A 27,840-nucleotide genomic window follows, 5' to 3' on the forward strand; every position below is an offset into this window, starting at 1 on the left:
AGAAGAAGAGTGAGGAAGAGAGGGGGAAAGGACAAAGGGAAGAGAGGCAGGGAAGAACTGGGAAGAAATGGTACGCTCATGTGAACAAGGGATCCCTGCCTGGGTCTATGTGGGCACCCTGCTCCTCTTCATCCACTCTGTCACAGTTAGAGGAGGTAAGACAACAAATGGCATCACTTTGGATTGTTTTAATTTGAAATCACAGTTCTGCATCTTTCTTTTTTTTTTTTTTTAATTTCTCTGACAGTGTGAGAGAAGCTGTATTGTTCTATTTCAGTCCAGCTTCCCCCATACTGTCAGTGGATAGTAGGGCACAGCGTGAATGCGTGGCTCGTGCTCAGCCTCGGGGCAGAGGACGGGTCTTTATCTATTCTACTCATCTATTCTGTCCTCATCTGTCTGTCTGCCGGGTGCAAGGGGAGGACAGGCAGGTCCATTTGCCGCCTGGCTTTGTGCCGGCTCAGTCGTACAGTATATAGAAGTATAGAAGCACTGAGGGCAGGCATTTATTCCTTTAAAAAAAACATGGGCTGACTTGAGAGCTATTGAAGGCCACATTCCTGTGCTTTTATTTGAAATTCCTGAAAAGATTTTTATTTGAAAGATCCTGTGAGCGCAGAGTCCTATATTAGGCTCTGCGCTTAAAATGTTTTATTTAGCTCCTCTCGGCTGGAGTGAAACATTCTTTATTCATAACTTTCTTTCGTTGTCGACTTTGAATCGACGTCTCTTCGATGTTTTCTTTTTGAATTATGTAACGGATAGGCTATACCGTTTCAACTGGCCTCTCTGAGCCAGAAAGATTTGATCAAAAACTCACACCCCCCACCACCTCACAGGATCCATTCTGCTCAGCTGGCTCAGGGTGCAGGACTGGCTAATTGGAAAAAGGTTACTTTGAAGTGGGGGTGCTTGATTGTGGTAAAGATATGAAGACCGTTAGGCGTTCCGGGGAGCCAAGTGTGCTCCCCCTGTGTCTCATTAAACCCCCAGTAATGGGCCACTGATGGCTGTGGCAGAGCAGGATGGAAACAGTGGCTCGTCACGCTGAGGCTTTCATGTGTGCTTCTCCAGTGTGTGCTATTCGCACTTACGCACAAGAGGGCCCATAGAAGATGCCATCTGCAATGGTGCTTCAAACTCTATTCCGAGCACCTGGTACGAAAGGTTTTTCTGAGTCAGCCACCGAGAGCTTGTTGCTCTCCCTTTTTTCCTCTATTCATCGAAAAACCAGGAGAACAGAAGGATGTGCGCTGTCTGCTTTCTCCGCGACAGTTGTGGTTCAGTCGTCAGAGTTCGGGAGTGCTTTTCCTCCAGTTCCTGCTGAGGCAAATCTGATTGAAGTTGTGGAACAAATGGGCATGAATTCAACTGTGAAATCTTAGGAAGCAGAGTCGGGGCTGATGCAAATGATGGAGACGAGTAAGAAAGAAATCTCACAAAAAGCTGCGTTTCAAATAGTGCTGATGACATTTCGGTTCTTTTTTCCCCTCCACAGCTGCCCTGAAGCAGGAGACGGCGTTGGACAATGGGGCCACGGTGCTGAATCACTCCATGAGTTTGGTGCAGCGTCTGGAGACCCTGCTCACCATGGGGAACGGCAGCGACGTGACTCTCCGAGTGCACACCATCAACACCGACGAGGTGAAGGTGATCCAGGCCCACAGCCTGGTCCTCACGATGCAGAGCGACGTGTTCGAGGAGCTGCTGCTCAGCCGCAACAACAGCGCTCTGGTCCTGAGGGAGCCGGCCGACTGCGCGGCTGTCTTTGACAAGTTTGTCAGGTGAGGGCGACTCTTAAAGGTGCACGATGTCGAAAATTTTAATTCAGCGGGGAAAAGCTCTTTTTATGCCTAAACAACCTAAGTTAGCAAACTCTCTTCGTTGTCGTGACTGAATGAACTGAATAAACAAACCAACACAATTTCATACTGTTTTACGTTGTTTACATGTGGCGGACCCTGCCACCTTTATGGCCTCAGTATTCTGGGGACGTTATTTTCCTCTGAGAACAGCTTGTTTATTCTCCTAAGGAAAAACTTGTATTATTACCTCAATAATATGGTAAATATTACAATGCTGAGGTTGAATTTCTTCTCCAAAACTACATAGTGCCAACTGATTCAGATCAAATGTAAACACTCAAGAAACGGCGAAGCTAAATCTAGATGCCACTGTACTTGTCCACGAACGTGAAGTTATCGGCCCTCGCTCACCGTTTTACTCCTCACCTCTGGAGGAGTGAAGTCTAAAATTACATCTGCTGTTTTAAGCTCACGGTCGAAAAATCGGACTGTGTGGGTTTACTCAGTGACTCAGATGCGAGGAGCTTCAAAGTGTGCTTCACCGACTTCACTCTCTCTTGCAGGTATCTGTACTGCGGTGACATCTCTGTGCGGCTGGACCAGGCCATCTCCCTGCACAAGCTGGCCAGCAAGTACCGCGTGTGGGGCTTGCAGCAGGGTCTGACCCAGTATATGACCCAACATCTGTCGAGCGAATCTCCGGCGGGCCACGTGGTCGGCTGGTACAACTACGCGCTACTAATCGGGGACATGGCCCTGCGGGACAGCTGCCTGCAGTACCTGGCCTGGAACCTGACGTCGGTGCTGCAGAGCGGAGAATGGGTCTCCATCAGCGAAGACCTGCTCCTCTCCTTGCTCCAGCGCTCTGACCTCATTCTGCAGAGCGAGCTGGAGCTCTACGAGGCCCTGGAGGCCTGGATTAGCCAGAACCAGCCTGTCAGCGCGACAGTGGAAATTGCCCTGAAGGCGGTTCGATACGGCATGATCCCCCCGCAGCACCTCTTCCGTCTTCAGAAGCAATCCCACCTCATGCTGAAGTATTACGAGTCCATCCGTGATCTACTCTACCTAGCTTTCCAGTTTCACTCCGCCTCGCCTATCCAGCTGGCCAAGTACTTTGATGTCAACTGCAGTATCTTCACCCCCCGTAACTACCTGTCGTCCTCCTGGGGCTCCCCCTGGGTCATCAATAACCCCACCCGCGATGACCGCAGTTTCAGCTTCCAGACCCAGCTCGGGCCCAGCGGCCACGACTCCAGCAAGAGAGTGACCTGGAACGCCCTGTTCTCCCCTCGCTGGCTCCCCCTCAGCGCCAGGTCAACCTACACCGAGCTGGGCGCCATGCAGCCGACGCGCACGGACGGAGGTCGACCTCGCATCATCGTAACGCCGGCCACCTCCAGCCCAGACTTTGCCGGCGTGAGCTTCCAGAAGACGGTGATTGTGATGTCAAGGCAGCAAGGAAAAGTGGTGGTTCGCCATGTCTACAACTTCCACCAAAGCACAGAGGAGGCCGGGGATTTCCTGGTGGATGCCGACCTGCAGCGCCGCGCATCTGAGTACCTCATTGACAGCTCCCTCTACCTGCACGTTGTCATCAAACCTCTCTACCATACCCTCCTGGTTGCCAGGAAGTAAAGGCAGGAATTCAGTGTGGGCCTCCATCCTCCGTCATCCACCACCCACCCTCCACCCACGCAATCACGCGCACTTATCCCAAAGTAAACTCATATCACAGCACATGTGTATGCATCAGGTCTGTGACATCTCCATAGTTAAGTATTCTGTGCATTTTGTTGTCTTCCAACTATTTAGCAAGGAGGCGTTTGGTACAATAAATGACTCACAATTCAACGGTTCAGGTGGTGATTATCACAATCATGATGGTGGGTTTTTTTCAGTATTTCATTCATATTTAGAGAAGAAGAACATGTCACTGTACTGTATTTGTTCAGGTATTTTATAGTTCGGCAGTTTGTTCCTTGAATTTAGTAAAAACCTGCCGGTTAATGTTGTTTGCATAGGTGCTATAGAAGCTTTTGCTTTCAAAATAAAACGTTCTTGCTTTTGAGTTTATGCATTTCACTACTCAGCAGTCAAATCTAGATTTTATTAGTTCATGGCACTCGTATACATGTTTGTTGTTTTCATGCCAGACTGTGTAATCGAAAGTGCAATCCCATTATCAGTGTTCCTTTGTATAATGTAGGTTATTTGCAAGACAGTAATGACTGCTATTTTATTTTTTCTTATTGATTGTCACACATTTATTTTATTTAACTGTTAAAGACCAGTATGTGATTTTCATCCTGACACACAAAAAAAATCTGTATAAAATAAAAAACGATAATATAAAAAAAAAAATCTGTCTGTGTTGAACTGTAATGATTTATAAAAATAAACATCAATGAAAATATTCAATATTTTTGATTAGTCACAGTTTTTTTAATTTATTTTTTTGTCTCAGTGAATACATCTTATAACATGTAGAGAGGGGAACAAATGATGAGGGAAAAGACAAAGAAAAATGTTTGTTTTTTTTAACACCAAAAACTATTCATATATACCAGGGAACTGGAATATATGTTAACATTTTCTTAGTATTACAAATTTTATCAAACTTTTATGAACACCAGTTTGAGATTTTCCTCTTGACACACACTCAAATAAAAATGAATGGAGAAAAGTTAATGTGGTTTAACAATTTTTATTTTTTACAGTAATTGTTGAAATTTAATTCATATTCCCTCTCCAAATACATCTTATAACATGTCGGAAAGATAACAAATGATGAAGAAAAGATAAAGAAAAAGAAAAAAAAATCCATGTATTGTATCTACCTTTGTAAGACACCAGATTGTGATTTTCACCCTGACAAACACTCCTGACAATTTATTAATAAAATAAAAAAACAATACTGTGAGAAATTCAGAAATTCAGGCTGTGTTGACCTTTATATTTTTATTTTAATGAAAGAAAAATCAATATGGTTTTACATTTTTATCGTTATATATATATATATATATATATATATATATATATATATATATATATATATATATATATATATATATATATATATATATATATATATAGTTTTTCCTCTCTTAATACATCTTATAAAATGTAAAAAAAAAAATGAAAAGGATGGTGAAGAAAAGACAAAGAAAATAATATAAAGTTAACATTTAGGGAGGACTGGAATTATTTTTTTTTACTTATTTATGGGCAACAATAATTTAATCTAGCTTCCATCCTGACACACATACAATAAATTAAGTAAATAAATTAGAATTAAAATAACACATATCTGTCTGTGGTGACCTACAAATGGTTTGTGAAAAAAAAGTGGTGAAGAAAGGAAAAAGAAAAAAAAAGTTTTTGAATGGTAATAAACGCGGGGGGGAACTACGCATCCCATGCTGCTTAGCGCAAAGCCGGAAACACGTCATCACGTCCCTGGAACCTTCAGCTGTCAGACTTTGGCCACCCTAAAAGTGCAGGTTTTGTTAGCAAACTAACCCGAACTGTCCGACCCGCGCCGACTTTATTTAAAGTTGTGCATTCGTCCAATAATCGATCTTTGAACGTGCGAGCTGCTGATCGACTCGCTGAGATTGCACGGGGACAAATAATTAGCTTTAATCGCTGCTAGTTTTTTTTTTTTTTTTTTTTTTTGCAGAAGCCAGCGATCCTGAGCGGGTGTAAGGCTAGATGCAGGGAGGGAGGGAGTAAAAAAAGGCAAAAGTCTTTGTGCTTCCCTTCCCCCTCATCAAAGCAAAGGGGAAATGTCTCTGTCTAAAGGAGGTGAGTGCTTCTTCTCCTCTCTTCTTCTGCTTTTTTTTGAACCCACCGTGCATTTGTCTTCAACATCGAGGTGCAGTTGTGCGTGGAAGTAGTTTAGCTAGCTTTGTTTGAGTAACGTAACCTTGCCAGGTGGAAAGCTGCATGTATGAGAGGTGGTAGAGCGGAGGGGGGCAGCGAAAGAAGCTAGCCAGCATGTCTTTGACTGCTTTCTATCAGTACGAGAAGCCTCAACACACCCTGCTGTGTGGAGATAGTCATCGTGGACTTACGGAAAGTGCGCTGAACGTTTCATTTTCTCCTCATTTGAGCTAACTGGTGCAGGCGCGTCGGTTGGGTTTGAAGTTCCCGTATTGTGGTTAGCGAACGCCGCTTTTTTTCTCGACAATTAAAAGGACTTTTTTGCCGAGCTGTAATCATCAAGCAGCTGGAAACCACCACCGCTCTGGGATCAGTTTCTGCTTATGGGTTCAAGTAAAGCACACTGGGACCACAGGTGTTTTGTATTTTTCCGGCCTCCTGACTCACGACTGACCGGACAGTGTTTGCGCCCCCTTTTTTTTAAGCTAGTGTTAGCGCTAAAACATCATTGTAGCGTCGCAGCCGCTAACATGCACTTCTTTATTATTTTTTCTCCCCCGGGGGTGGAAACTCCTGTATTTTTATTTATTTATTTATTTTTTAAAAAGGCAAAGGCGCTATCACACACTTCCGCCAGTCAGCCAGCCAGACAGTGAGTGAGTGAGTGAGTGTGTGTGTGTGTTGTGTAATTACTGTACACTGTTGAATAAAATACACACCTTGGGAAAAAAAAAAAAAAATCAAGGTCCTTCCTCTGCGTCACACACAGACACGAGGCATGATGATGATGATGGTGGTGATGATGATGTCAATTTACATTTCAAGTTCACCGCTTGTGCTGTTACACAATCATACTAGCGTTACCATGGTCGGGAGTACACACCGTTTTGAGAGGGCCTCTGTAGATTGGCTCAGGCAATCTCAGCCTTTGGCCTACCATGGCATGTTTTGACTTGCAGCACCAATACCAAGTGCAGCCTCTCTTTTGTTGACAGTTCACTGGCTGCACAGCCAGTAGCTGCTACACAGGTTCTGGTGCCCTAATTACTGCGTGCACCACAGCAAGGCCCCCAGGTGCCTTTTTTTTTTTTTTCTCCAATCCTCTTGACTTCAGGAGCACACTCCACCCCTTGACCACCACCACCACAAGACACAAGTGTCCCGCTGGGCTGTTTTTGTGTTTTTTTCTTTTGCCTTATTGCTGAGGCATGTTTGGAGATAGGGTGGCGTGGAAGATTATCTGTCCATGACTCATCCCTTTTTCTCTGTATATGGAGCTTCCTGGTGGTGACTCCCCACACAGCTATTGGCACTTTGATCCCATGCACAATCCAGAAATTCTTGTCCCCATTACGTATGTGTTACTGCACTCTCGGTAGTTTCCCCAGAACGTCTTTTGGTTTTCTAAAAATTGATGCATTTCCTGTCAAGAGTGCACAAATTCACAGTTGCTGTTTTGTTTTTTTTTTTTGATCTCAAGCACAGCATCTGCAAAAATGTTGAGTTTGTTAAAACAAGACCTAAAAAGAGCCTGAAGTGGTACCTTCAACATTAGGTCTTCATTTACTATCAGAAATTACTAAGAAAAGCAGCAAACCCTCATATTTAAGAAGCTGGAACTAGCAAAAGCTTGACTTTTCTGCTTGACGAATGACTAAAACATTCGGCAATTACATTTTTGTCAGCAGATTGATTAGTTAATAGACTAACTGTTGCAGTTATAGTTTAGATGAATGCAGTGCTTGCTCAAAATGGCCCAATTGCTTGGCCTCGGTGCCTGCAGATTCCTCGAAAACTGCACATCCAATCATCACCACACTCGCCACTGAACTTGCGCGGGTTCTGAGCGATACACGTGCTGTGACATAGCTTCATCCCCTAGCAGTACGTGTCATTTGGGTGCAAATGATTGCACCAACACATTTGATAATATCTTTGTTCTCTCTGGTCTCCCTGTCTTCATCTCCTCTTCAATGTACTGCAGTGAGTGACAGAGAGCAAGCTGTACATAGCATGCTGTTCAGCCGTGTAACAGCTAATAGGAGTCTCCTATCAGTACGCTACCAGAGATGCACTGACCCACTTTTTTTTCTTGAATTTGGATGCCTGCTGAAACAGAGACTGACCCGAGAGCTCTTTTCTCTTGAATATTGATATTATCATTGTCCTTGTCTGTGATTTGTAAGGTAACATGAGGCTGCAGTGAACCACACCGGACTCCTTAACAGTGGAAAATATTATAAAAACGCAATTTAAATGTGTTCAAACTGTGAGTCAAAAAGTAGGCTGCACAACAATGCATTATCAACTGCTGGTAAGTAGATTTCTATACATGTGTTCAAAGAGAAAGAAAAGTGAAATTGATTGTCAGGCTATGGAATCTGGATGGGTGACATCAGCCCGATACCCGATGAGTGAATCATGTCAGAATCAGCATCCGATACAGATACTAGATCGGAAATAACATCTTTCCCATGTGGGGGGAAAAATGACTGTACTTACTACTCTGCATCACACACTCCCTTCACTTACTACTGTCTGACAGTGGTATCTGAAAATGTATTTATTTTACCTGTCCTGCCTCAGTATACCTCGACTGCAGCCGAGGCTGATGTCATGGCACTATTTAGTCTTTTCGGGCTCAGCAGGCAGGTGTTGCAGCAGAGAGCTGCTGAGGAGCTGGCCTCAGTTGGCCCTGACGGGGACATCGAGCAGCAAGCCGGGGGCCAACTGAAGTGACATCATATTTCCCAAAGGGTCCATGACAGTTGTTGTGTTTTAAGCGGATGTGTCCAGTCGGACTGGCTGTGAGTCATGTCCCCAAACCCCACAGTCCTGGTTACAGGATCGCTGCACACGCTGCCACCTGAGAGGGGCTTGTATCTCATGTCCATTAATACTCCAGTGCAAATATGTTCAGCAGTAATTCAAACCACAATGTACAGTGTTTTTGTGCTGCATGTGTGTAGTAAAAGTTGACATGCCAGATGTTTTTGTGCCGTGCCACCTTGTTTTGCGTGCTGCCCTAATTTTGTTTCATGAACAAAAAGGGCTTTTTAGTCTCATTCGTCAGGTCATCTGAAGGCTCCGACCGCTCATACTTCATCCCATGCAGAGGAAATGCAAAGTCTATTTCTGACTGAGCACGTGTGAGTAAATCACACTTCAATCTCTCCCTACCACATGAGACTGCTGCAGTCTGTCCAGACACTGTCGACCTATTTTTGGGTCCGCTGTACAAAATGGACCTGTCTGACGTTTCAGCGGTTGGCCATAGAATCTAAAAATCTTAGTAAAACCTCACTTCCCTTCCAGCTCAATCTAGCAAGGAGGGGTTTGCCCAATCGCACTTCCTCTACGCTGGAGCGGTGTGACTCACTCAATGGCAAATACAAACCCTGCAGTAATAATGAGCTGAAATCACACCAGTATACTGCCCTGTTGCTCACTTTTGCAAGCTTTTCTAAAGAGCTGTGGCATTTGTTTTTAAAGCGAGGGCACCTTGTTTTTGCGCTTATAAACCAGTTTCCCTGAACTGGGGTAGAGTGATTACATGGCCTGGTTTGAGCCTGTGTGCAGCAGGACGAGAACAGGAAATAACCAGCCAGCTCTAAACTGTTTTTCTCATCGTATCCCAGTGGGGCAAAACGAATAAAGGTCAAGAAAAGTGCTCTGTTTTTCCTGTCGACCTTGCAGCAAGAGCGAACACGCTGAACACGAGTGTCCCCCGCCGAGTAAAGTGGAGTTGTTTTTCCTGTGTTGTTCTGCGTAGGCCCGGTAGCTGTGTCATTCTGGCACAGACTCGCAGCCCCTTGTGGGAAGTCCCAGAGGCTGCTGGTAAACTGTGTTTATGAATGGACTGCTGTCCGTGATTTAACACAGAAAGGGTCCCAGAGCTGCACAGTTTACGGCACCACTCTCCAGATACTGGGGGGAAAAGAAAAAAAAAAACCTTGGAACTTGACCTGAAATAGCAGTGATTGTACCAGTAAAAAGGCATGACAGGAAGGAAAGCTTGATTCCCTGGAACACCCCCTCCCTCCCTCCCTCTCTCTCTTTCCCCATTTGAATCATCATACCAATGTCGATTAGTCATTTAGTCCACCTTCTCTCTTTTGCAGGGCCTCAACTTTGAGTACACCTAATCTCCAGTTAGATAACAGATCATTCGCTTAAGTTTGTGTCAGAGGCAACTGCAAATTGATTGCAACCCTGAAAACTCTCCTTACAACCAGAGTAGAATGAAAGCCCCCTCTCAGCAGGCCGATGTGAAAACAAAGTCCATTTAGTTTGCTCTTTAATGATCTTAATTTGAACTGTGGATCTTTGTTGTGGCTCTGAGCTCAGAGTAACATTGTAGATGTGGAGTCCATTTGCTCGAGTTCTTCCACATTACGCTGCTTTATCGTACAAGCTCGCAGTTGCTGCTATATGCAGCTTTATTGATCACTCCGTAAGACCCAACATAACGTGGAGGAGGTAACAGTTTTTCTAATTTCTTGTTTCTCAGGGAAGAAGAAGAACCCTGGGCTGAAGCTGGCCAAAGAAGTGTTTACGCAGCCCACACCAGCAGCAGCAGCGTAAGGCTCCTTTTAAAAATTCTTTTTAATAATGTTGAATGCACATACAACCTCAAGACGGTCTCAAAATTAAAGGCAGCAAGAAACATGAGGTTTATTTATTATGAGAGGTGAAAATAAGGGATGTGCATGATTGGTCAGTTAACCTTAATTAGTCACCAGTAGAAATACCAGAAATTTAACGGACAGTTCCCATTTTTCCTCTTACTTTTAGTGCTGTTAATCCATTTAGATTGTCAAAAAAAAACTTGCTGTGAGCAGTTTTCACATAGGAACTACTTTCTGTTCGTATCACTGGCAGAAGGAAACGTGCATGCGCTCAAAGATGAGAGGCAAGCTGACGAAGCTAATAGTTACACCACACTGCGATTTTCAAAGTGTTCACACAACAGAACTCCCTTTCTTGTAAGTGGGGGTCTTGCAGTCTTTGTGGATTATAAACTACATCATAGATCTGCGACCGAGAGTCACGGATGAAAAGTGAACAGGCCTCAATCGCCTCTAAAGTGGGGCCTTTTGTCAGCACGCTCAAAAAAAACGATCATCATGGCAGAGATCCTGTAGTATGGATTTAGCTTAGCTTAACTAAGCATGCTATCATTGTTACTCAGCAGAGGGGGAAGCGATTGATGAGTAAGACTCTCGTCCATGAGTAGGTGCAAGCAAAGTACCATCTAGTTCTATTATATCAGAGAGAAAACATCTCTACTGCCGATACCTCTGAAACTTGGCAACTCACACCAAAATAATCTAGATGGATTGGCACTACAGATGAGAGGAGAAATGTGGACTTTTGATTTCGGAGGGAACTGTCCTTTTAAATGTAATTATTTTATTAATGTACACATTTGTTGTATCTTAAATGTGTTTTGTAATGTCAGATTGATGACGTAGCACCTGATCAAGAGCGTTGTTCTCTTCAGTTGATAAACAAGTACCATGGCTGATTTATAGATATGTTAGGATTCCTTCAGTGTTCATTGTAAAAAAACAAAACACCACTAAATAAAGCAGTTACTCAGCTTGTTTGTTTGATAACTAAGATCCAGATGTCCAGTTACAGACATCCATGATCTGGTTAAAAGCTATAGTTATGAATGACGAGTGTCAGACTTAGATTCATAACATGATATGGATTACAACTGGTTTAGCACCAGCTGTAACCAGTGTCGCTCTCTCCTTACAGGCCCCCTCGAGATCTCGACTCGAAAGCTTGTGTCACAATCGGAGATCAGGTAAAGTCGTCTGGAAACGCTCCCCATCCTTTCTTATTAAAACATTTCCTCAGTTGAATTAACACACGGATGAAATGTTTGTCTCCTCCGTCCAGAACTTCGTGGTGAAGGCAGATGACTTGGAGCTTATTGCCGAGCTCGGGCGGGGAGCGTATGGGGTGGTGGAAAAGATGAAACATGTGCCCAGTGGTGTTATCATGGCTGTCAAGGTAGGCTGGGGCAGCTGCTGCTCAGGGTACCTGATGTGGCATCTCTGTAAATACACTGTGTTTTTAAAATAGTACCATGACATATAGATGTATTCAGCTGATGAGCTCATCTTGGAAACATGTGGATGATGTGTATTGGATGTCTATCTGTGAGAGTTATAACACACACACACACAAGGGATAATGTTGTGTTGTTTGTCTCCGCAGAGGATTCGTGCCACCGTCAACACTCTGGAGCAGAAGAGGCTCCTGATGGACCTGGACATCTCCATGAGGACAGTGGACTGCTTCTTCACTGTGACCTTCTATGGCGCCCTCTTCAGAGAGGTGAACGGACCATGATGTTTATGATGGGCCACCAGCTCCTGCATATGTTACGCTGAGTGTGTGACTGATCATCTTGTTTCATCTTGTGTCTTTCTTCAGGGGGATGTTTGGATCTGTATGGAGCTGATGGACACGTCTCTGGATAAGTTTTATAAGAAGGTTATTGAAAAAGGCAAAACCATCCCGGAGGACATCTTGGGGAAGATCACAGTAGCAGTAAGTCCCGTAGTCCTCTAAGGGATAGTGCAACGTTTTCCTCCTCTTGTATCCAACCATTTATTTAATTCACTCTCGTCACTTCGCAGATCGTCAAGGCATTAGAGCATCTGCACAGTAACCTGTCAGTGATACACAGAGGTAATCAGAGGATCACATCGTCACTGTGTGCAGCTTTCAGTTTCCCGTTGACGTTTCCTTTTTGTTGGTTGGCTAAGTTCTTTCTCTCGTGTCCCTCTCCAGATGTGAAACCCTCCAATGTTCTGATCAACACCGAGGGCCAAGTGAAAATGTGCGACTTCGGCATCAGTGGCCACCTGGTGGACTCCGTGGCCAAAACAATGGATGCAGGCTGCAAGCCATACATGGCGGTAAGTGGGGACTCCTGGTGCAGTCTAGCTGAGATTTAAGATTGGTTTCAATGTTTGCATGTACATTCCACAATCTAGCAAAATATGACAATATTCCAAATTTTGTATGGGTCATGTAAACAGCCGTTTCCATTTGTATAATCAGAATGAGACTGTATTCCGACTGTAGTGTTGAGATATGCCAGGATTTAGAAGGATTCTTTGGACATTTACACAAAATCACTGTTAGTAAAGGTGTAGTTATCAATGCAGCAAGCATACATTGCAGATGAATGAGATGTAAACACTGCCTCTAGCTTGTTAGTGGTCAGCTGTAGCTTTAGCCAACAGCTTGGGGACGAGGTCATTGACTATGCACAAAAGAAAAGCCCACATTTCTGGTCAGAAAGAGAAACACACCTACTTGGATATCAACAGATTTTTTGATATGCACAAATATTGCAACCCCGACCTTTTCAATAAGTCAGCTGAACGAAAGAAAGAGGGAGGCTGAGTTTGTTAATTGGAGTTTGAGCAGCTGCATGTCAACAGGAATTTCAGTGGATTATTTGTTTTCATTAACAGCCCTGTCTTTTTCAGAGGAAGGTAAAAAGCATGACATTGTATGTGTAAAATTAGATTAGTTACCATAAAATTATCAATTAAGCCTTTACTGTCCTCAAGCCAAAGCTTTCACACATCTTTCATTGGAACATAAACTCAGTGGACTATTTTGAGTGCAGTCTAAAACACCTTTAGCTGACAGATTTGATTCATCAATAAATGCTATTCTAATAATTGATATTTATCAGTATAATTCCTTCCAGTTTCTGTTTATGCTTGTAAAAAAGTGTTAAAAGCAGACCTTGTTCTTAAAAAGTGCTGCATATTTCTAGCTAATAATAAATAACTGTTCATCATTAATTATTGCCTGATAGCGGTGGTATTTATGCTGTTTTTTATTAATTTCCATTTCAGCCTGAGCGGATCAACCCTGACCTCAACCAGAAAGGCTACAGTGTCAAATCAGACATATGGAGTCTGGGTATCACGATGGTGAGTCGGGTTGGGCATCCTAAAGTTCACCAGTAATCCCCAGATAACAGCATTTACATCTAAAAAAAAAAAAAAAAAAAAAAAGGATGAATTTGTCACCTTTTTAAAGCAGGAGAAAGCGCTTAATAATCCAAGAACAGGAAACAGGTATGATCCTCTTTAATCCACCTTCCTCTGTCCCTCAGATTGAGCTGGCCATTTTGAAATTCCCCTATGACTCATGGGGCACCCCGTTCCAGCAGCTCAAACAGGTGGTGGACGAGCCGTCTCCGCAGCTGCCCGCCGACCGTTTCTCCCCAGAGTTTGTAGACTTCATCTCCCAGTGGTGAGCCTCCCTCTCGATGGCAAATGTGTAGATTTGTCCTCGACGTTGTGCCACTCTGTCACTCTGTCAGAGGCCCAGCAGGGGTCAGTGTTTGCCCTGTGTTTACTGAGACAGGTGGAACAAGTGTCTGGAGTTTTTATATCTGGACTATTCTTAGATGTGTTTTTTCTTCTTCTCTTTTTATTAATCATGAAACATTTGAATCTTCTGTTTTTTTCACTTTTGCTTTTCATTTCTTTGTTTTGCAGCTTAAGAAAGAAACCAAATGAAAGACCAGCTTATACAGAATTAATGGTTGGTACACTTTTTTTACATACATTTTTTCCTCTTTCTCCAAAAACACTGACAAATATTTGTCTACGTTATGCTACTTTTTCTTTCATCACCATCCCTGCTGTAACGTTCAGCGTGCTCTCGCTTTCTTCCACAAGAGGCCAGGCTCACCCAGTTTAACCTGTCAAGGCTGAACAAACAACAAACAACAAAACAGACATGATGTAGGTGTTTTTAGTCATTAAAGAAAACATATCTAACAATGTTTTTCCTTCTTTTGATGCAGGAACACCCCTTTTTCACCCTGCATGACTCCAAAGACACAGACGTGGCCAGTTTTGTCAAGGTCATCCTGGATGACTGATGGGCTCCCGCTGGGGCTCCAGCCCATCAGGGTAGGCGGGGACCTCTCAGCAAAACGAACCAATGGCCTACCCCTGTTTTTCTTTTTTTTTTCTTTTTTTTGTTTTTTTCAAACTCACTGGAATGACAGACTCTCATGTACCCACACACAACAGGACGGAGGGGGGGGGGCGGGAGGGAATGACCCAAAGACGGACAGCAGCCCAGCAGCACTGGAGTGGGAGAGTGGTGGTGATATGAACTTTGTACGGTCAAAAAAAAAAAAAACCCAACTGGAGAGGTTTGATTCAGTCCTCCAAGCTTCCTGTGTGTGCATTTATTCAACACGGCAAATATGAACTGAATCCGATTGTGTTTTTTTTTTTTTTTTTTTGTCTTGTTCTTTTTCTGTTTTTTGCCCCACTGCCCCTTTTTATCTCTCTCTTCAGAAATGGACAGAGCCAGCCATTACTTTGTTTGTGACACATATTGTATGAGTACTTTGAATTTCATCTGCAAAAAAACCAACAGTTAATGTGTATGTTGTGTATTGAAAGCTATATTTGCATATGTATGTTTTTTTTTCTCATTATGCAGAGTTTTGATACTGTATATCAAGTGTGAATTTTTACCAGACGAGGGCCTTATTTGTCAGATCAGATCGCGTCAGGTGAACACGCTCCACCTGGTTCTACCCTGATGGGGATCGGTCCAGCGCAGTCGGGGCTGCAGCTGTCGCCGGAGCCGTGGGAGGCTCCAGAGCCGAGACAAAAACACGTAAGAAATGTCAAAGGTCACATTCTGGACGGGGAGGAGTTGCGAGTCATTCCTAGATCTCTGAGGAATGTGAAGCGTCCAGTATCATCGATCCGAGCTGCAGCGACCCCCCCATCCCTACTCTTCTTCTTTCTCGGGTATTAATGAGTCGGCGCCAGTGCTGCCGTCGTTCCTACCTGGAAGTATTCAGGGGTTAAATCAAGCTCACAGCTTTATCTCTTTTCTGTGTGCCATTTTGCAAATCGTTCTCATGAATTACCGCATTAATTGTTTTTTTTCCCCTGTTTTTCTGGCCTGCATTTTTTTGATTTTGATTACAGCAGCATTTAAACTTATTTTTTCTCACTCAGTCTACATTTCTCAATTCTCTTTTACATACAAGCACTTATGTTGTTTTTTTTTTACCCCCCCCCCCCCCAGAGTCCTTATTATGCATTACACAGACAGTATGTTAGGGAAGTAATTTATGTGTTGAGGTTGTAAATACTATCTCCTTTTTTTCTTTTTTTTTCATTTTAAATGTAACATAGCACTGTCCCGACCTAGCAGTGCTGACGAGTGGTAGAGTGGTTGGTAATAGTTAGTTTTAATGCAGTGTGATACACAAATACACAAACACTTGTACTCACAGGGCCAGCTGACTATCGTTCACCTATTTTGGACTGATGTGCCGTCAGGCTCCACCGCTCAGGTTTCTGCGCTCTCCTTCACGCGGGGCGACCCCATTTTATTTTTCCCTAGGTCGTACTCTCCTTGAGTGCTGGACTGAGAGCCTCTTTCACTCCGTGGTGGGCAGCCATGATCTCTCCTGTCTGACCATACTATGCAGAGCCCCTTAGCCTTGGACATACAGCAAAAGGCCCCCTGCCATGTGGCAGTTTCCCCAAGTGTTCAGAGACTGTGATGATGATGATGATGGTGATGATGATGATGATGGTGACGATAGTGATGATGACTGCCGCGCCTCCTGTCTGTGGCCAGCACTCATCGCCTCTCTGGTTTACACTGTAGTGCAACCTTTATCAAAAAAGTCAGTGAGAGTCAGGAGTATTTATGATTGTGAATAATAAGGGAAAGCTAGAAACACCACAAAGAAGCTGCTGTTATTAGTTTTGTTTAGTTTTTTTTTTTCTTTCTTTCTTTTTTTTTTTTCTTTAAGCCGGCCTTCTTTGGATGGCCATTCCCTTGGTGTGTAAAAGTGAGTTTTTACGCTGATCACAATGAGAATGGAACACTTGCTCTACCTCTTACTCCTTCACTCTATTTGCCACCTTGTCATTGGGTGGGACTGACAAACTTGAACTATGGAAAGACAAAAAAATAAAGGCTTTATTGTTAAGTATGTTCATTTATAGCTCTCTTTTCATGATTGCTAAAGGTTTAGCGATTTAAAAAAACAAAAATGTGGGTACTGCAGAGACTAGACTACAACGTTCAGTCAATTTGTAGGTTGTGGTGGCATTTAGCAGAGTTGTTGTAGATTGTAACCAACTCACCAGGAGACAAGGCTTTCGAGCCAGTGTTTGGGTTGTCCATTTTGGTACGGACCTGCTCCCTGTATAGATTTAAAAATCCCATTCTACATGAATTGAAACACAGCCATTCTTAGAAGAAACAAAATTCTGAATATTGTGCTCCCTGTCTGCCCCTAAATCCTGTATATTGGATCTCAAGGATAATGCTGGCAATATTATATGTTCTTATTGCCCTGCAAATACCAAAACCAACAATGACTCAATTCTACAAGTGCTAAAGCACTCGCCATCCTGCAGTATAGTTTGCAAACGGCTCGAGCAGCAGCAGTTGTCAACTGGCATGGTGGCTGAATGTTTCGCAAACAAGACTGTTGATTCAAAACCTGTTTGGACGCAGCTCTGTTCAGGTGTTGGCAGCCTCATTTTGGAGTGAAATCTGATTGCACGTAGTAATGGCTGCAGAAATATGACCCCATCCACGTATAGATTGGTTCCCTTTAACCTTGCTTTCTCTATGCCATTCGGCCTGCCACCGGGATTGATTTTTGCTTGCAAAAACGGAGGACGAGTTACGGCACAAAGGAAGCCAGCCTGCCATTGCGCAACCAGAACAGGAAGAGACACTGTTTTCCCAGGTCACGATCCTGGGATAATGGTGGATTAACAGTGGAAGCATAAAAGGCCCTGCTGATGGAGGGGGCAAAGAAGGCGAAGATGTAGTGTGATAGAATCCGAGGTGTTGTGTCAAGGTGTGTTCCCCCGTTAATCTGCGTAAGTAACAAAACCTGCCAATTTTTTCTCCAACTGCATGTTTACTCTTCGTTATCACTGAGATCAGGGTTTTCTAGAACAAACTGGGATTCTTACGATGTTTTTTTTTTAAGTTTTGACAGTAGCCAGGCTGCTAGCAGTAGACATGTTACTAAGACTGATGCCATCAGTAGGCTAATAACACGGGGAAACGCTTTAAAGGGTTCGATCTTAGAATTTGAAACTCACTTGAACCAAGACATCCTGACTCATATTAAGAAAACGTACTGAGTTCATCGGCAGCTAAACGTGGTTCTTTAGGCTCGTATCTACAATGTTTACGCTCACACTTTTTCGCGGCACAAACGCCGGCCATGGCTCTCTTTGCATCTGGGCCCGCCCCTCAACCCACTTAATTCCCAGTGCGTTACTAACAAGGTCCACTTAAGACTCTCATTCCTGCAACCGCACACTCCGATCGAGACGAGAGACACCTGAGCTGCCCGATTCAGCTGATAAAAAGTGGGGCCAAGTCTTTGGGTTTCTACCTGCAGCTCACTCACTTTCCTCTCTGATACGATACTGTAAGGAAGGGATAATGTGATGAAAGCGTGAGCGCGGTAACCTCACCCCGCTCGCAGAGCCGCCGCCCTCCACAGTTATGTGCTTAAATTCCAGACAAATTTATTGTATTCTTTTTTTTAAAGGTCTCGAAATTTCACTGCACCCACTGTCTCTTGACATATCACGCTATGCCTGTTATGCCAGTAACAGCACGGCTGCTGTTTTGTAAACATCCTTACGTAAGGGCACAGAAGTGAACAAACGGTTCTCAGCAAGTCGAGAATCTTAAGGACGCGTGATGAATAGAAAGTAGAGGCTCGTTTTGATGGCTCTTTCTGAGTGCTTTTCTGCCGTGAATGTTATCAACAGAGGTTAACAAAAGCTCACTTGGAGCAGACTACTCCGCTCTGAGTGTGTGTCCGTCAAAGACCGATGACTTCATGCCAGGATGAGGAAACTCAATGGCGGTAGACTGCAGGCAGCGGTCCAGCGTTGTGCCGAGTGAGTGGTTTACCAGCCAAACCAAAGCCACTTTTTTTTTTTTTAGGAAAGGATGCCTTTGATGAGAAATTACATAATGCGGCTCAAAAGATTTGTCGTGTGAGGAGAAAAACAGGCAACATCAAGTTCAATTACCATCCCGACTCGATTCAAAGTGGACCGTGATGCAGAAGTGAATCACAACCTCTCGGGACTGGACTGCAAATGGGCATTTCAGGAACCCAGCAGGGGAGCGGTGACAGAGAATGGTTGGGTAATCGTGGCCTGTTTTTGTACATAACAACAAATAAATGTTATAAATGGAAGACATTAGAAAAAATTGTGGTTTGTAAGGACTTTTACTCAAATACAGAATGAAGTAGTGTAAATCACTTTTATTAATTTTATTCACTGTTTTGGAGTACTATGTTTACCTTTAAAGTAATAGGGACTGTGAACAAAATGCATTGCCTGCATTATTTGTAGTCCGATTAAAGACGGCCAATGGAAACCCTGACAAAAGAACACATAACTGTGCAGCAGGAGCTGAAAGTAATTTAGACTCGGATTTGATTTTGAGAAACTTTTATGGTGGACTCAGGGGCGTGTAGGGAGGCCCTGGTTCCCCCATGTTCAAAAACACGCTGCATAAGTGCCCTCTCGGAGGCCCCTGTCATAAATAAAACATGATAAAAAGCCCTCTGGGGATCCTTCCAGTGGTGAAAACGTGCAGAAGTTACAAATATATCAGGAATTTCTGCTCTGAAGCATCCAGAGTCCATCGCTGCCTTTGACTGAATGCCTGCTATTAATGCACCGAACATGAACGGTTAAAAAGCAACCAATACTCTGAGTAGCATCTTAGAATGCGTTGTGCTTTTACTTCCCTGTAGCTTTGCTTGTAATTGAGTAATATTTCAGCCTTGTGATTGTACTCATGTTTGAGTACAGATTTCAATGTACAGCTGCATGATGTGGAAAAGGTATTATAAAGCCTTTTGTGGATCCAGAGGAAGCTGCATGTAATCTGATGAATTGCAACCAGTTGCACTGTGGGTAATGCTTTGGCCAGTTTTTATATGAATTAAAAAAAAACAAAACAAGAATACGCTGAATATAAATGGAGATATCTCTTTTAAAACGGTCAATAATGAGTCCAACAGTGTCATACGAGTACAACGCTAGACCTGTGGGCTGCTTTTTAAAACCTTGGGACTACATTACCCACAATGCAATTTAGCCACTGAGTGACACCACTGGAGGTTAATTATCAGATAACATGCAGCTTCTTCCGGAGCCACAAAAAGCCTTTATACTATCTTTCCAGAAGGCCTTAATGTGTAAAAATTTTTTTTAAATGTGTAAAATTTGTGGATGCAACATTCAAGGCAGTAAATACCTAGTTATAGCCATTCAGACCCACATTTGATGCTCTCAAGCTGCAGAAAACAAAAAGTCTAAAAGTGTGTAGCCTTTGTGTCCAAGCTGTAACTCAAACGTGTGGTTTAATGTCAATATGTCTGTGTTCAAATCCAGCCGAATAAAAGAGAACATGAACAGATTAAAGATATCTGGTTTTCTCAACACCTTGCACACCTTGTTCCTGAAAAGAGCTCATTCTGACACGGATTCGAGGAACAGCGTCATTTGAAAGATTAATGCTGTGGTGCGGTGAAATACCAGCAGGACGGCTGTTTCTTGTCTAAACAGGTGCAGAAGAGACAAACTTCTTATCACGCGTTTGGCCTTCGCAGCTCCCATGATTTAAGCAGCCGGTGAAGCAAACCAGAACTCTGCACTGCTCAAAGTTTCTTCCTCTCTCAGCCCCTTTTGCTGCTGTATTTTTTATTTTATTTTTTTTTCTCAGGCAGGTCCGATCTTAACAGACAAGAACAAGTGATTAAAATTCGGGCCTATTTTTTGCTCGGTGGAGTGAAGTTTGGGAACTCTTGTTTGCTGTCGCCCCAGGGGGACGCACAGATGGACAGAGGAGTACCAGACAAGACATGGTATGTATGTGCACTCCGTTTTGGAAATCGTTTGCTTAATCTTCTGCCAGATCTCACGATCTTGTGACCTGCCTGCGTCCTGGAGATGGAAATCCAGAGGGCAGAGTTTGCACACCACCCAGCAACTCATTAGAGATCTACACACACACACACACACACACACACACACACAGTGTTCTATACAATCAACCCCGCTCATGACTGCGATGTGCCAATTATCACGATTATGCATTGTGATTTTTTTCTACTTTTTAAGTAGACAAATGCGAGCTGTGGGAGAATTTCATCCCTCTCTGGTCCATGCCAAGAAAAACGTGGGCCATCATCGTGCCCCTCGCTTTTGGATGGCGGATGCACAGGCAGTGGATGACGTTGTATAAGTCTGACACAGGGTTGGGAAAAAACTCAGAATGGGGTCCCTTTTGCTGAGGAGGTGAAAGAGCCGGATCGTCTTAGGCCCCGGGCTGACACTGCACAACCTTACGCAACATGCCGGGCTCCTATTGCACCGTGGGTCTGGGTCTGAGACGGCTGGAGGGGAGGGGAGGTGATGGTGCTACGTGATGACACGGACTCGGAAAAAAACATGACAAGTGGAGAAGTCTCATTACAGTGGAAATGAGAGGGTGTCCAATCTCTCCGCAAACACGCAAACATGTATACGTATTGTATAACCTACATGAGAGAAAATGTTACATCAGAACGCCTTTCAGAGTCATTCAGCAGCCAGACCTGCGTATGTGAGACATTTGATGTCATGCAAGTTACAAAATATTAATAACAACTATAATAATGATAATATAACAAATAGAACAGATTAAAACAAGCAACAATCCCAATAAATTAGAGACAAAGAAAAAACAGATACAAACACAAAAAAAACTCAGGGGTAGAGCCAGCGTCTTGTTATTGGAAGGTCGCTGGTTCGATTCCCCTGGTCTGCATGTCAAAGTGTCCTTGGGCAAGATACTGAGCCCCAGACTGCTGATCGGCACCTTGCATGGCAGCCGCACCATCGTTGTATGAGGTATGTATGAATTGCTGTAAGTCGCTTTGGACAAAAGCGTCTCCTTCGTGTAAAGATGAAGATGAGTTCTCACAGTACAATACTACCTACACTTTGTCAGTCACTTTGAATTGCGTTTGATTCGTTTAAAGGTGCAATCTGTAATAATTTAAGTTAAGTTTTTTAAAAAAGACATCATAATTCATAAACAGCAAGTGAAGATGTTTTGATGTTATCACATCTACGTGTTGTATTGCAGAGACATCTGCTGTGTCTCAGTTCAGGGGCTGCATCCTTCGAAGGACCCGGCCTATGCGGTCTTCGAGGGCGAGTCCTTCGGAGAAACTTTGTTAACCGCGTCAACTGTTGTTAAATGGCAACGATCCAGACTTTGGAGCATTTCCTGGTTGCGTCACCAGATGTTTTACCCTGACATTAAGATTTCTGCTGCCCAGGCTCGCAAAAGTGATGATCTACACCACCTGATGTCGCCATTTTCATTCATTCTTTCTTCTTTTACTGGTGGGCAAAGAATCTTGGGATATGGGAGGCCGCGAAGGAAGGACAGTAGTGGTGCATTCTACAAGTTGAGGGAAAAGAAGGCCGCATCTGCATTTCGAGGAACCTTTGAATTGGGACAGCCTTCGCGCGTTGTAATTGGCCTTCAAATGCGACCTCTGAAGGATGCAGACCCTGAATTGAGACACAGCAATCCACTGAGGTTAGCGTGCTAACCAGCGAGCTGCGGCTCCGGATCTCGTGTTCCAGCAGTGTAAACACCAACACTCCCCTGGTACACGAGCTCCCATTCCAAACCGCCAGCTGCACCTTCTGTCGCTTGTTTAACTGCACATGGGTAGTGAGTAATACCAACCAAAACACTGACACTGACTCAAAACTCCCTGTTGGGCCTGTGAAGTTAACCAAGTACTGCACATCAGTGCTATGCTGACCCTCACATGATCGATTTATAACCCGGTGAATGTCAGTGTTTTAAATACATTTTTGATTGCTGTAATAGTGGATGTGATCCCCCACATATGATTTTTGAAAGAACTGGCTGAAACTGAAAGAAAATGAAAGTGAAAATCAAATATGCTGTCGCGTCAAGCAGCGCGAGAACATATACAGGCACGTTTTGATGCTATAATGCTAATGCTGAAGCTGCTAAAAGTGTACTTCTTGGATTTGAAACTTCCCTCCTTCTATCCAGAGCCCTCCAGGGCAGTGCTGTGCTCTCTGGATTCAAAGGGCTCGGGCCACAAAGCAAATGCTAGACCATGAATAAATCTCCTGCAGAAAGGAGATGTCTCAGGGGAGAATTATACAGGACGGGGCAATTGCATAATTACATTTTGGTTGCATCTTTGGGAATAATAATGATAATAAAAAAAGGGAAAGTCTACTGCTGTATTTATTTTTCTTCTAGACCCAGTTGGCAGCGAAGGATTACAGTTACGATACAGCTCCCACACAGAGGTCACAGCACTGCGGATCAAATATAAGGCCAAAGCTGGATTAAGCATCGTACGGAAGCGGTAAAGGCCGTCTTGGATCACGAGCAGCACCTGCTCGAGACATATTCCCTGACCACGGTAACTTGAGAGAGTGATGCTCTTCAAAGTGATATCCCCAGACTCCAAACTCAGCACAGCCTGAACTCACTGGAAATACAGCACGAGCACTAGTGTTACACCCTCACAATCCAATACAGCAGCTCCACTGGTTTGTCCTGAAACAATCCCCTTCTGTGGACCGTTCCTCTCTCTTGCGTTAAAGGGTGTGACACCTGGATAGATTTCATAATCGAGCCTGGATTAAAACTGTGTTGCAATTAACCCCCACAGCCCCCCCCCCAACCCCCTGGAAGCTGCGGCATCCGTCACAAATATCACAATGCCTGGGGGGAGCTGTTGTCTGCTCGCCCGTGCTGTTCCACATGTGCAGACTGAAGCGGAGTGTGTGTGTGTGTGTGTGAATAAGCAGACGTCACCATATTAAAAGCAAATATTTGTGATCAGCACTCGTCGTAAAAGACAGCCTGTTTAATCAAAATGGTAAATGTGAGAGCTGCTCCCCCCTGCAGCACTTTTCTAGAATCTAGTTTGATTTATCGCACCGGTTTATGGCTTCGGTAAATTAGCCGACTCCTGAGATCAGAACCGATGAGCGAGTGGCATTTTGCACTTTTAAAACCCCCTCCTGGTTTTAGTTATGTTTAGTCGAGGGATCGTCTCCTTCTGGGAAATATACTCAGGCCTCCATATACAGTGTGAGACATTAATAGATACTCTAAATAGGTATCAGTAATAGCCGCTATGGTAGTTGCCATGAAGGATTACAGTTGCAACATTCACAAGATACTGCAGGCTTGAACAAGGAGGGCGTGTGTGTGTGTGTTGTTGTTGACTGCATGATTCGGAACATTTGGACTATTTTAAAACGCGGGCCCGCCAAAGAAGGTGAAATGTAATATCTCCACACTCGCTGCTGGAGAAGAAGTACGGTGGGCTGATGTCAGCGAGTGGAACAGCTGCAGCGAGACATTGCAACCCTTCTCCTGTCGAGCCGCAGCTGAAGGCAGCAGAGCCCTCGCCATCCAGTCCTGGCCAAATATTGTCAAGGATGAATTGTTTGCTCCCTTCGCTGCAGTTTGATTCACACCTCCTTTTTTCTTTTCTTTTTTTTTTTTTTATCCCGCAGGGTTTAGTTTTCAGCCAGATCCAAAGGAGGAGAGAAGGATTTTTTTTCTGACCTCACATCTCCCATTTGCCTGATTACATAAATGTGCTTCCGTGCCTCTATTGATGACCTGCAGCATTACTGACAAGCATCTATTGATCTGTCCGCCTGGCAAATGAGCAGGCAGACTGCTAACACCACTCAGACTAATACTCCAACTGCTAGAATATTGTTGAACAACACATATGAATGTGCAAGAAGAGTGGCAAGACTGCGGCCTGCACATGGACACGCAACTTCTGTTTACTTCCGGCATCTGTCAGATATCCATGCTGGAAAAACCAGCCTAGACCAGCACCAAAACCAGCACCAAAACACAACAGTGTTGACCAGTCACTAGCAAGACCAGCATAAGTTGTGTTTTGGTCTATGCTCTTTTCTCCAGCAGGGATCTCAACAATTAGCGGTCCGCTGCAGGATGAATTTTAAAAACTTGAGACTTTAACTTTAACTGAAATTTTAATTTGGCTGATTATGTTTCAAGCCCAAATACTTGTGCTGGCATTCAGCCTCAGCTCTACTTTGTGTTTAGAGCTAATTAGGAAAAGCTGCTAAAATACTAAATTAGCATGGTGACCATGGTAAACAATGTATGTGCCAAAACATCAACATGCTCAATCAATCTTAGCTGTCCCTCATCATAAAAATGTAGCAACTGTGAAGCAAATGTTAGCATGCTAATGACATGCTAAACATCGGCATGCTAGCCTCAATGGTCAACTGTCGTTTTTTCATTAAGGTGTTAGCATGCTAAAATGCTCAAACTTAAATTACAGTGATCTAAATGTCAACATGCTAGCAGTGATGTTAGCTGTCCCTTTTCTCAAAAAAAGTAGCACATGTTTACAAATGTAAGCATGCCAACACACTAATCATCAATTAGATCATAAACGTAGACACTGCTAGCATTAATTTCAGCTGTTCTTTTTCTGTAAAATGTAGCAAATGTTAGCATATTAACCTGCTAAAAGTAAAATTATTACGTATTATTAAGTATCAACATGCTAGCACCAATGTCACCTGTCCCTTTTCTTTAAAATGTTGCTCACATGTGGCAAAGTAGTTAGCATGCCAGTATGCTAAAACTGAAATCATGAAATGCTAAACATCATCATGCTGGCGCTAATGTCAGTCCTTTTTCTGTGAAATGGAGCGAATGCTACCGTGCTAATTTGTAGCCTTCACACACAACAAATATCTCCTGCTATGAGTCACCTTTCATAACACGGAGTACATAAGAACATTAACAACTTGTGCACTGAGACACAGTGAACCTTGAGCTAAACATTTTAATTTCTATGACAACAATACATTTGGCTGTCATCTATCTGACCTAATTGCCTGCGGTTGGCTAACGTTATATTCAATTCCCTACCAAGGACATATGACATTAAGTGTAAACAGTATTTCCTCAGCCTCTTGCACCTGTTACTGTTGACACTGGAGTGAGGTCAACAAATGAGTGTTTTCTTTGTTGCCATCGCAGGTCTCCTGGTTTCTCATGGTGGGGAGTGAAGCAGGCATTAAGAGACAGGTCGGCCCCCCTAACCCGGCTGTTTGTTTTTTTTTTCCCTAAAGGAGAGGTGATGCGTTCAGTGCCCAGCTGGTCTGATGGAAACATGCTTGTCCCCAGTGAGAGCGAGTGTAGAGAGATGCATCTCATCAAGGCTCCCTGGCTGCAAGTCCGTGCATGTTAATGCAAAACAACCGCGACGAAAAAAGAAGCAAGCCGCTGAGACTTCATTTTATATATAAGCCTCTCCTGTTCATTAGAATGAAATGAAGCCTGATTTGATCACAAAGCTGCAGCCTTTATACCATGACTCTTATCATACTTTTGTGCCAGACCGTAATGGGAAGAAAGTCAGATGTTTTTTTCGGAGTCAACAACAAGATGCACAGGTGGAGGAAAGTTTCAGTTGTTTTGAGAAACTTTTGGTGAGAGAGGAACGACAAAAAAATGGAAGGGTGTGTGAGAGAGTTCAAGGTGGACTACAGAGCGTCACGGTGACGTGGGCAGGTGAACAGTATGCGGAGGATTAAGTTCCTCGCTGAGAGTGGAAGCTCTTTCCTTCCTATCGTGATTCATTCGCAGGAACAAAGCCAACCGGTCTTGCTCCCGAGGCCTTACAAGATCCGCTGGGGAAGTAATTAGTGTTCATATCCGCCAACATGCCCCATTCACTTTCTTTCTTTGGGTTTTTTTAAAACATTTTTTTATATTGGTGATGGAAAGTAATGCGATGGGATTGTTCCTGAAATAGACCTGGCAACATGTTTGACTTTTGTCCAGATTATTTCCAAGTCTGCCAATATTTAAATGACACAAATAATCCTTCTGGGAAAGGGATGATGTTGCATGTGCTGCGTCTCCTTTTCAAAAATAATCTTTCAAAGGTCCGCGAAACAATGCGCACAGGGCCACGGCGTGATTTAACCCAAAAGTCTGACCTGGCCCTTCTTTTATTCCGCCGTCACTCGTTCAATAGTTTCCTTTTCTGGGTATCAACAGCTTGACTTTTTAATCGGCGGGCCCTCGAGCTGCTCGTCTGGTGTTGTTCGCGACAAAGAAAGTCGAGAGATCAGAACACAGCGTTGATTACCTGAGCGGCATAGGTGTAACGCTGAGCCGTCTCTCCGGCGCAAAGACGTCCTTAAGTGGCGTGCCGCCCCCCTCTCCTGTTACCCGACATGGAAAACTTGCCCTGTGCTCGGCGCTCTAGTGGAGTGGAGATGGCTTCCATTACACCTGAGGTTCTTGTACATTGCATTAATTAGACGACACTCTTTGGCACCGTGCCAGGGGAGATACTGTACGCGCTTGCTGTCCCAGAAGTGGACAAACATGTGTCAGTGTTGTATGGCGCGTTCGTTTAATCAATAGCTGCTATTCAAGGCACAGAATTAGTTGTGTGTCGCAGAGCACCTCCGAGTTGATAAGGCTGATAATATTATCAATGGTGTGTGACATAAATCTGTGTGTTTAATTCAACCCCCCCACCTGAAGGAGTCTCTAATCAGGAGTCACGTGTCAGCTGCCGCACCACTTCTGCTGCATTGTTTCCCTTGTGACAGACCTGCTTAAACCGAGCATAAGCCACCTCCGTAATCTCAGGACAGGCCGGTTCAGGAAAGAAAATTGTGTTGTGACGTAAGGAATAATCTCCTTGTCAGGAGAAATTGCATTCTGAGCAGAAAGAAGCAGAAATCTCTCGCTATTTTTAGAACGGAGTAGCTGTTTGATATTAAACAGTCAAAATACATACTTAATAAGATGCTGCGCAAGAAAAGATGTATCAAAATTGCACCTCCTCATGTTTGCCGTAGGGGTTTTAAAGGTCATATGCGGCGCATGGTTTGGTCGTTTGTTGCGCCCACGCCGGGGATGTCACCCCCAGCCGGAACATTTTTTTGGGGGGGGGGTCTCAGGTAGC

At 43.8% G+C, this 27,840-nt stretch overlaps 2 protein-coding genes across 2 annotated transcripts; both read left to right on the plus strand.

Annotated features, from left to right (window-relative positions):
• Positions 1 to 22: 22 nt before the first annotated feature.
• On the plus strand, positions 23 to 3,659 carry btbd17b (BTB (POZ) domain containing 17b). The gene is made up of 3 exons (XM_037090123.1): positions 23 to 155; positions 1,499 to 1,784; positions 2,369 to 3,659. The coding sequence occupies exons 1-3, from the start codon at positions 68 to 70 to the stop codon at positions 3,441 to 3,443; spliced, it is 1,449 nt and encodes a 482-aa protein (XP_036946018.1). The 5' UTR covers positions 23 to 67; the 3' UTR covers positions 3,444 to 3,659.
• A 1,361-nt stretch (positions 3,660 to 5,020) lies between these two features.
• LOC119014532 (dual specificity mitogen-activated protein kinase kinase 6-like) lies at positions 5,021 to 16,728 on the plus strand. Its single transcript, XM_037089811.1, has 12 exons — positions 5,021 to 5,612; positions 10,201 to 10,270; positions 11,457 to 11,505; positions 11,601 to 11,714; positions 11,922 to 12,041; positions 12,141 to 12,257; positions 12,347 to 12,398; positions 12,501 to 12,628; positions 13,586 to 13,663; positions 13,849 to 13,988; positions 14,237 to 14,282; positions 14,548 to 16,728. The coding sequence occupies exons 1-12, from the start codon at positions 5,594 to 5,596 to the stop codon at positions 14,623 to 14,625; spliced, it is 1,011 nt and encodes a 336-aa protein (XP_036945706.1). The 5' UTR covers positions 5,021 to 5,593; the 3' UTR covers positions 14,626 to 16,728.
• The last annotated feature ends 11,112 nt before the right edge of the window (positions 16,729 to 27,840 follow it).

This window comes from Acanthopagrus latus, chromosome 23 (assembly GCF_904848185.1).
Source record: "Acanthopagrus latus isolate v.2019 chromosome 23, fAcaLat1.1, whole genome shotgun sequence".
Taxonomy (NCBI): Eukaryota; Metazoa; Chordata; class Actinopteri; order Spariformes; family Sparidae; genus Acanthopagrus; species Acanthopagrus latus.

Excerpts from the sequence above, each read along its gene's own strand:
- btbd17b (XM_037090123.1), top strand. The coding sequence starts at position 68 with ATGGTACGCTCATGTGAACAAGGGATCCCTGCCTGGGTCTATGTGGGC. Across the intron at positions 156-1,498 it reads CTCTGTCACAGTTAGAGGAG|CTGCCCTGAAGCAGGAGACG; the intron begins GTAAGACAACAA and ends TCCCCTCCACAG. Across the intron at positions 1,785-2,368 it reads GTCTTTGACAAGTTTGTCAG|GTATCTGTACTGCGGTGACA; the intron begins GTGAGGGCGACT and ends TCTCTCTTGCAG.
- LOC119014532 (XM_037089811.1), top strand. Across the intron at positions 10,271-11,456 it reads CCCACACCAGCAGCAGCAGC|GCCCCCTCGAGATCTCGACT; the intron begins GTAAGGCTCCTT and ends CTCTCCTTACAG. Across the intron at positions 12,399-12,500 it reads CCTGTCAGTGATACACAGAG|ATGTGAAACCCTCCAATGTT; the intron begins GTAATCAGAGGA and ends GTCCCTCTCCAG.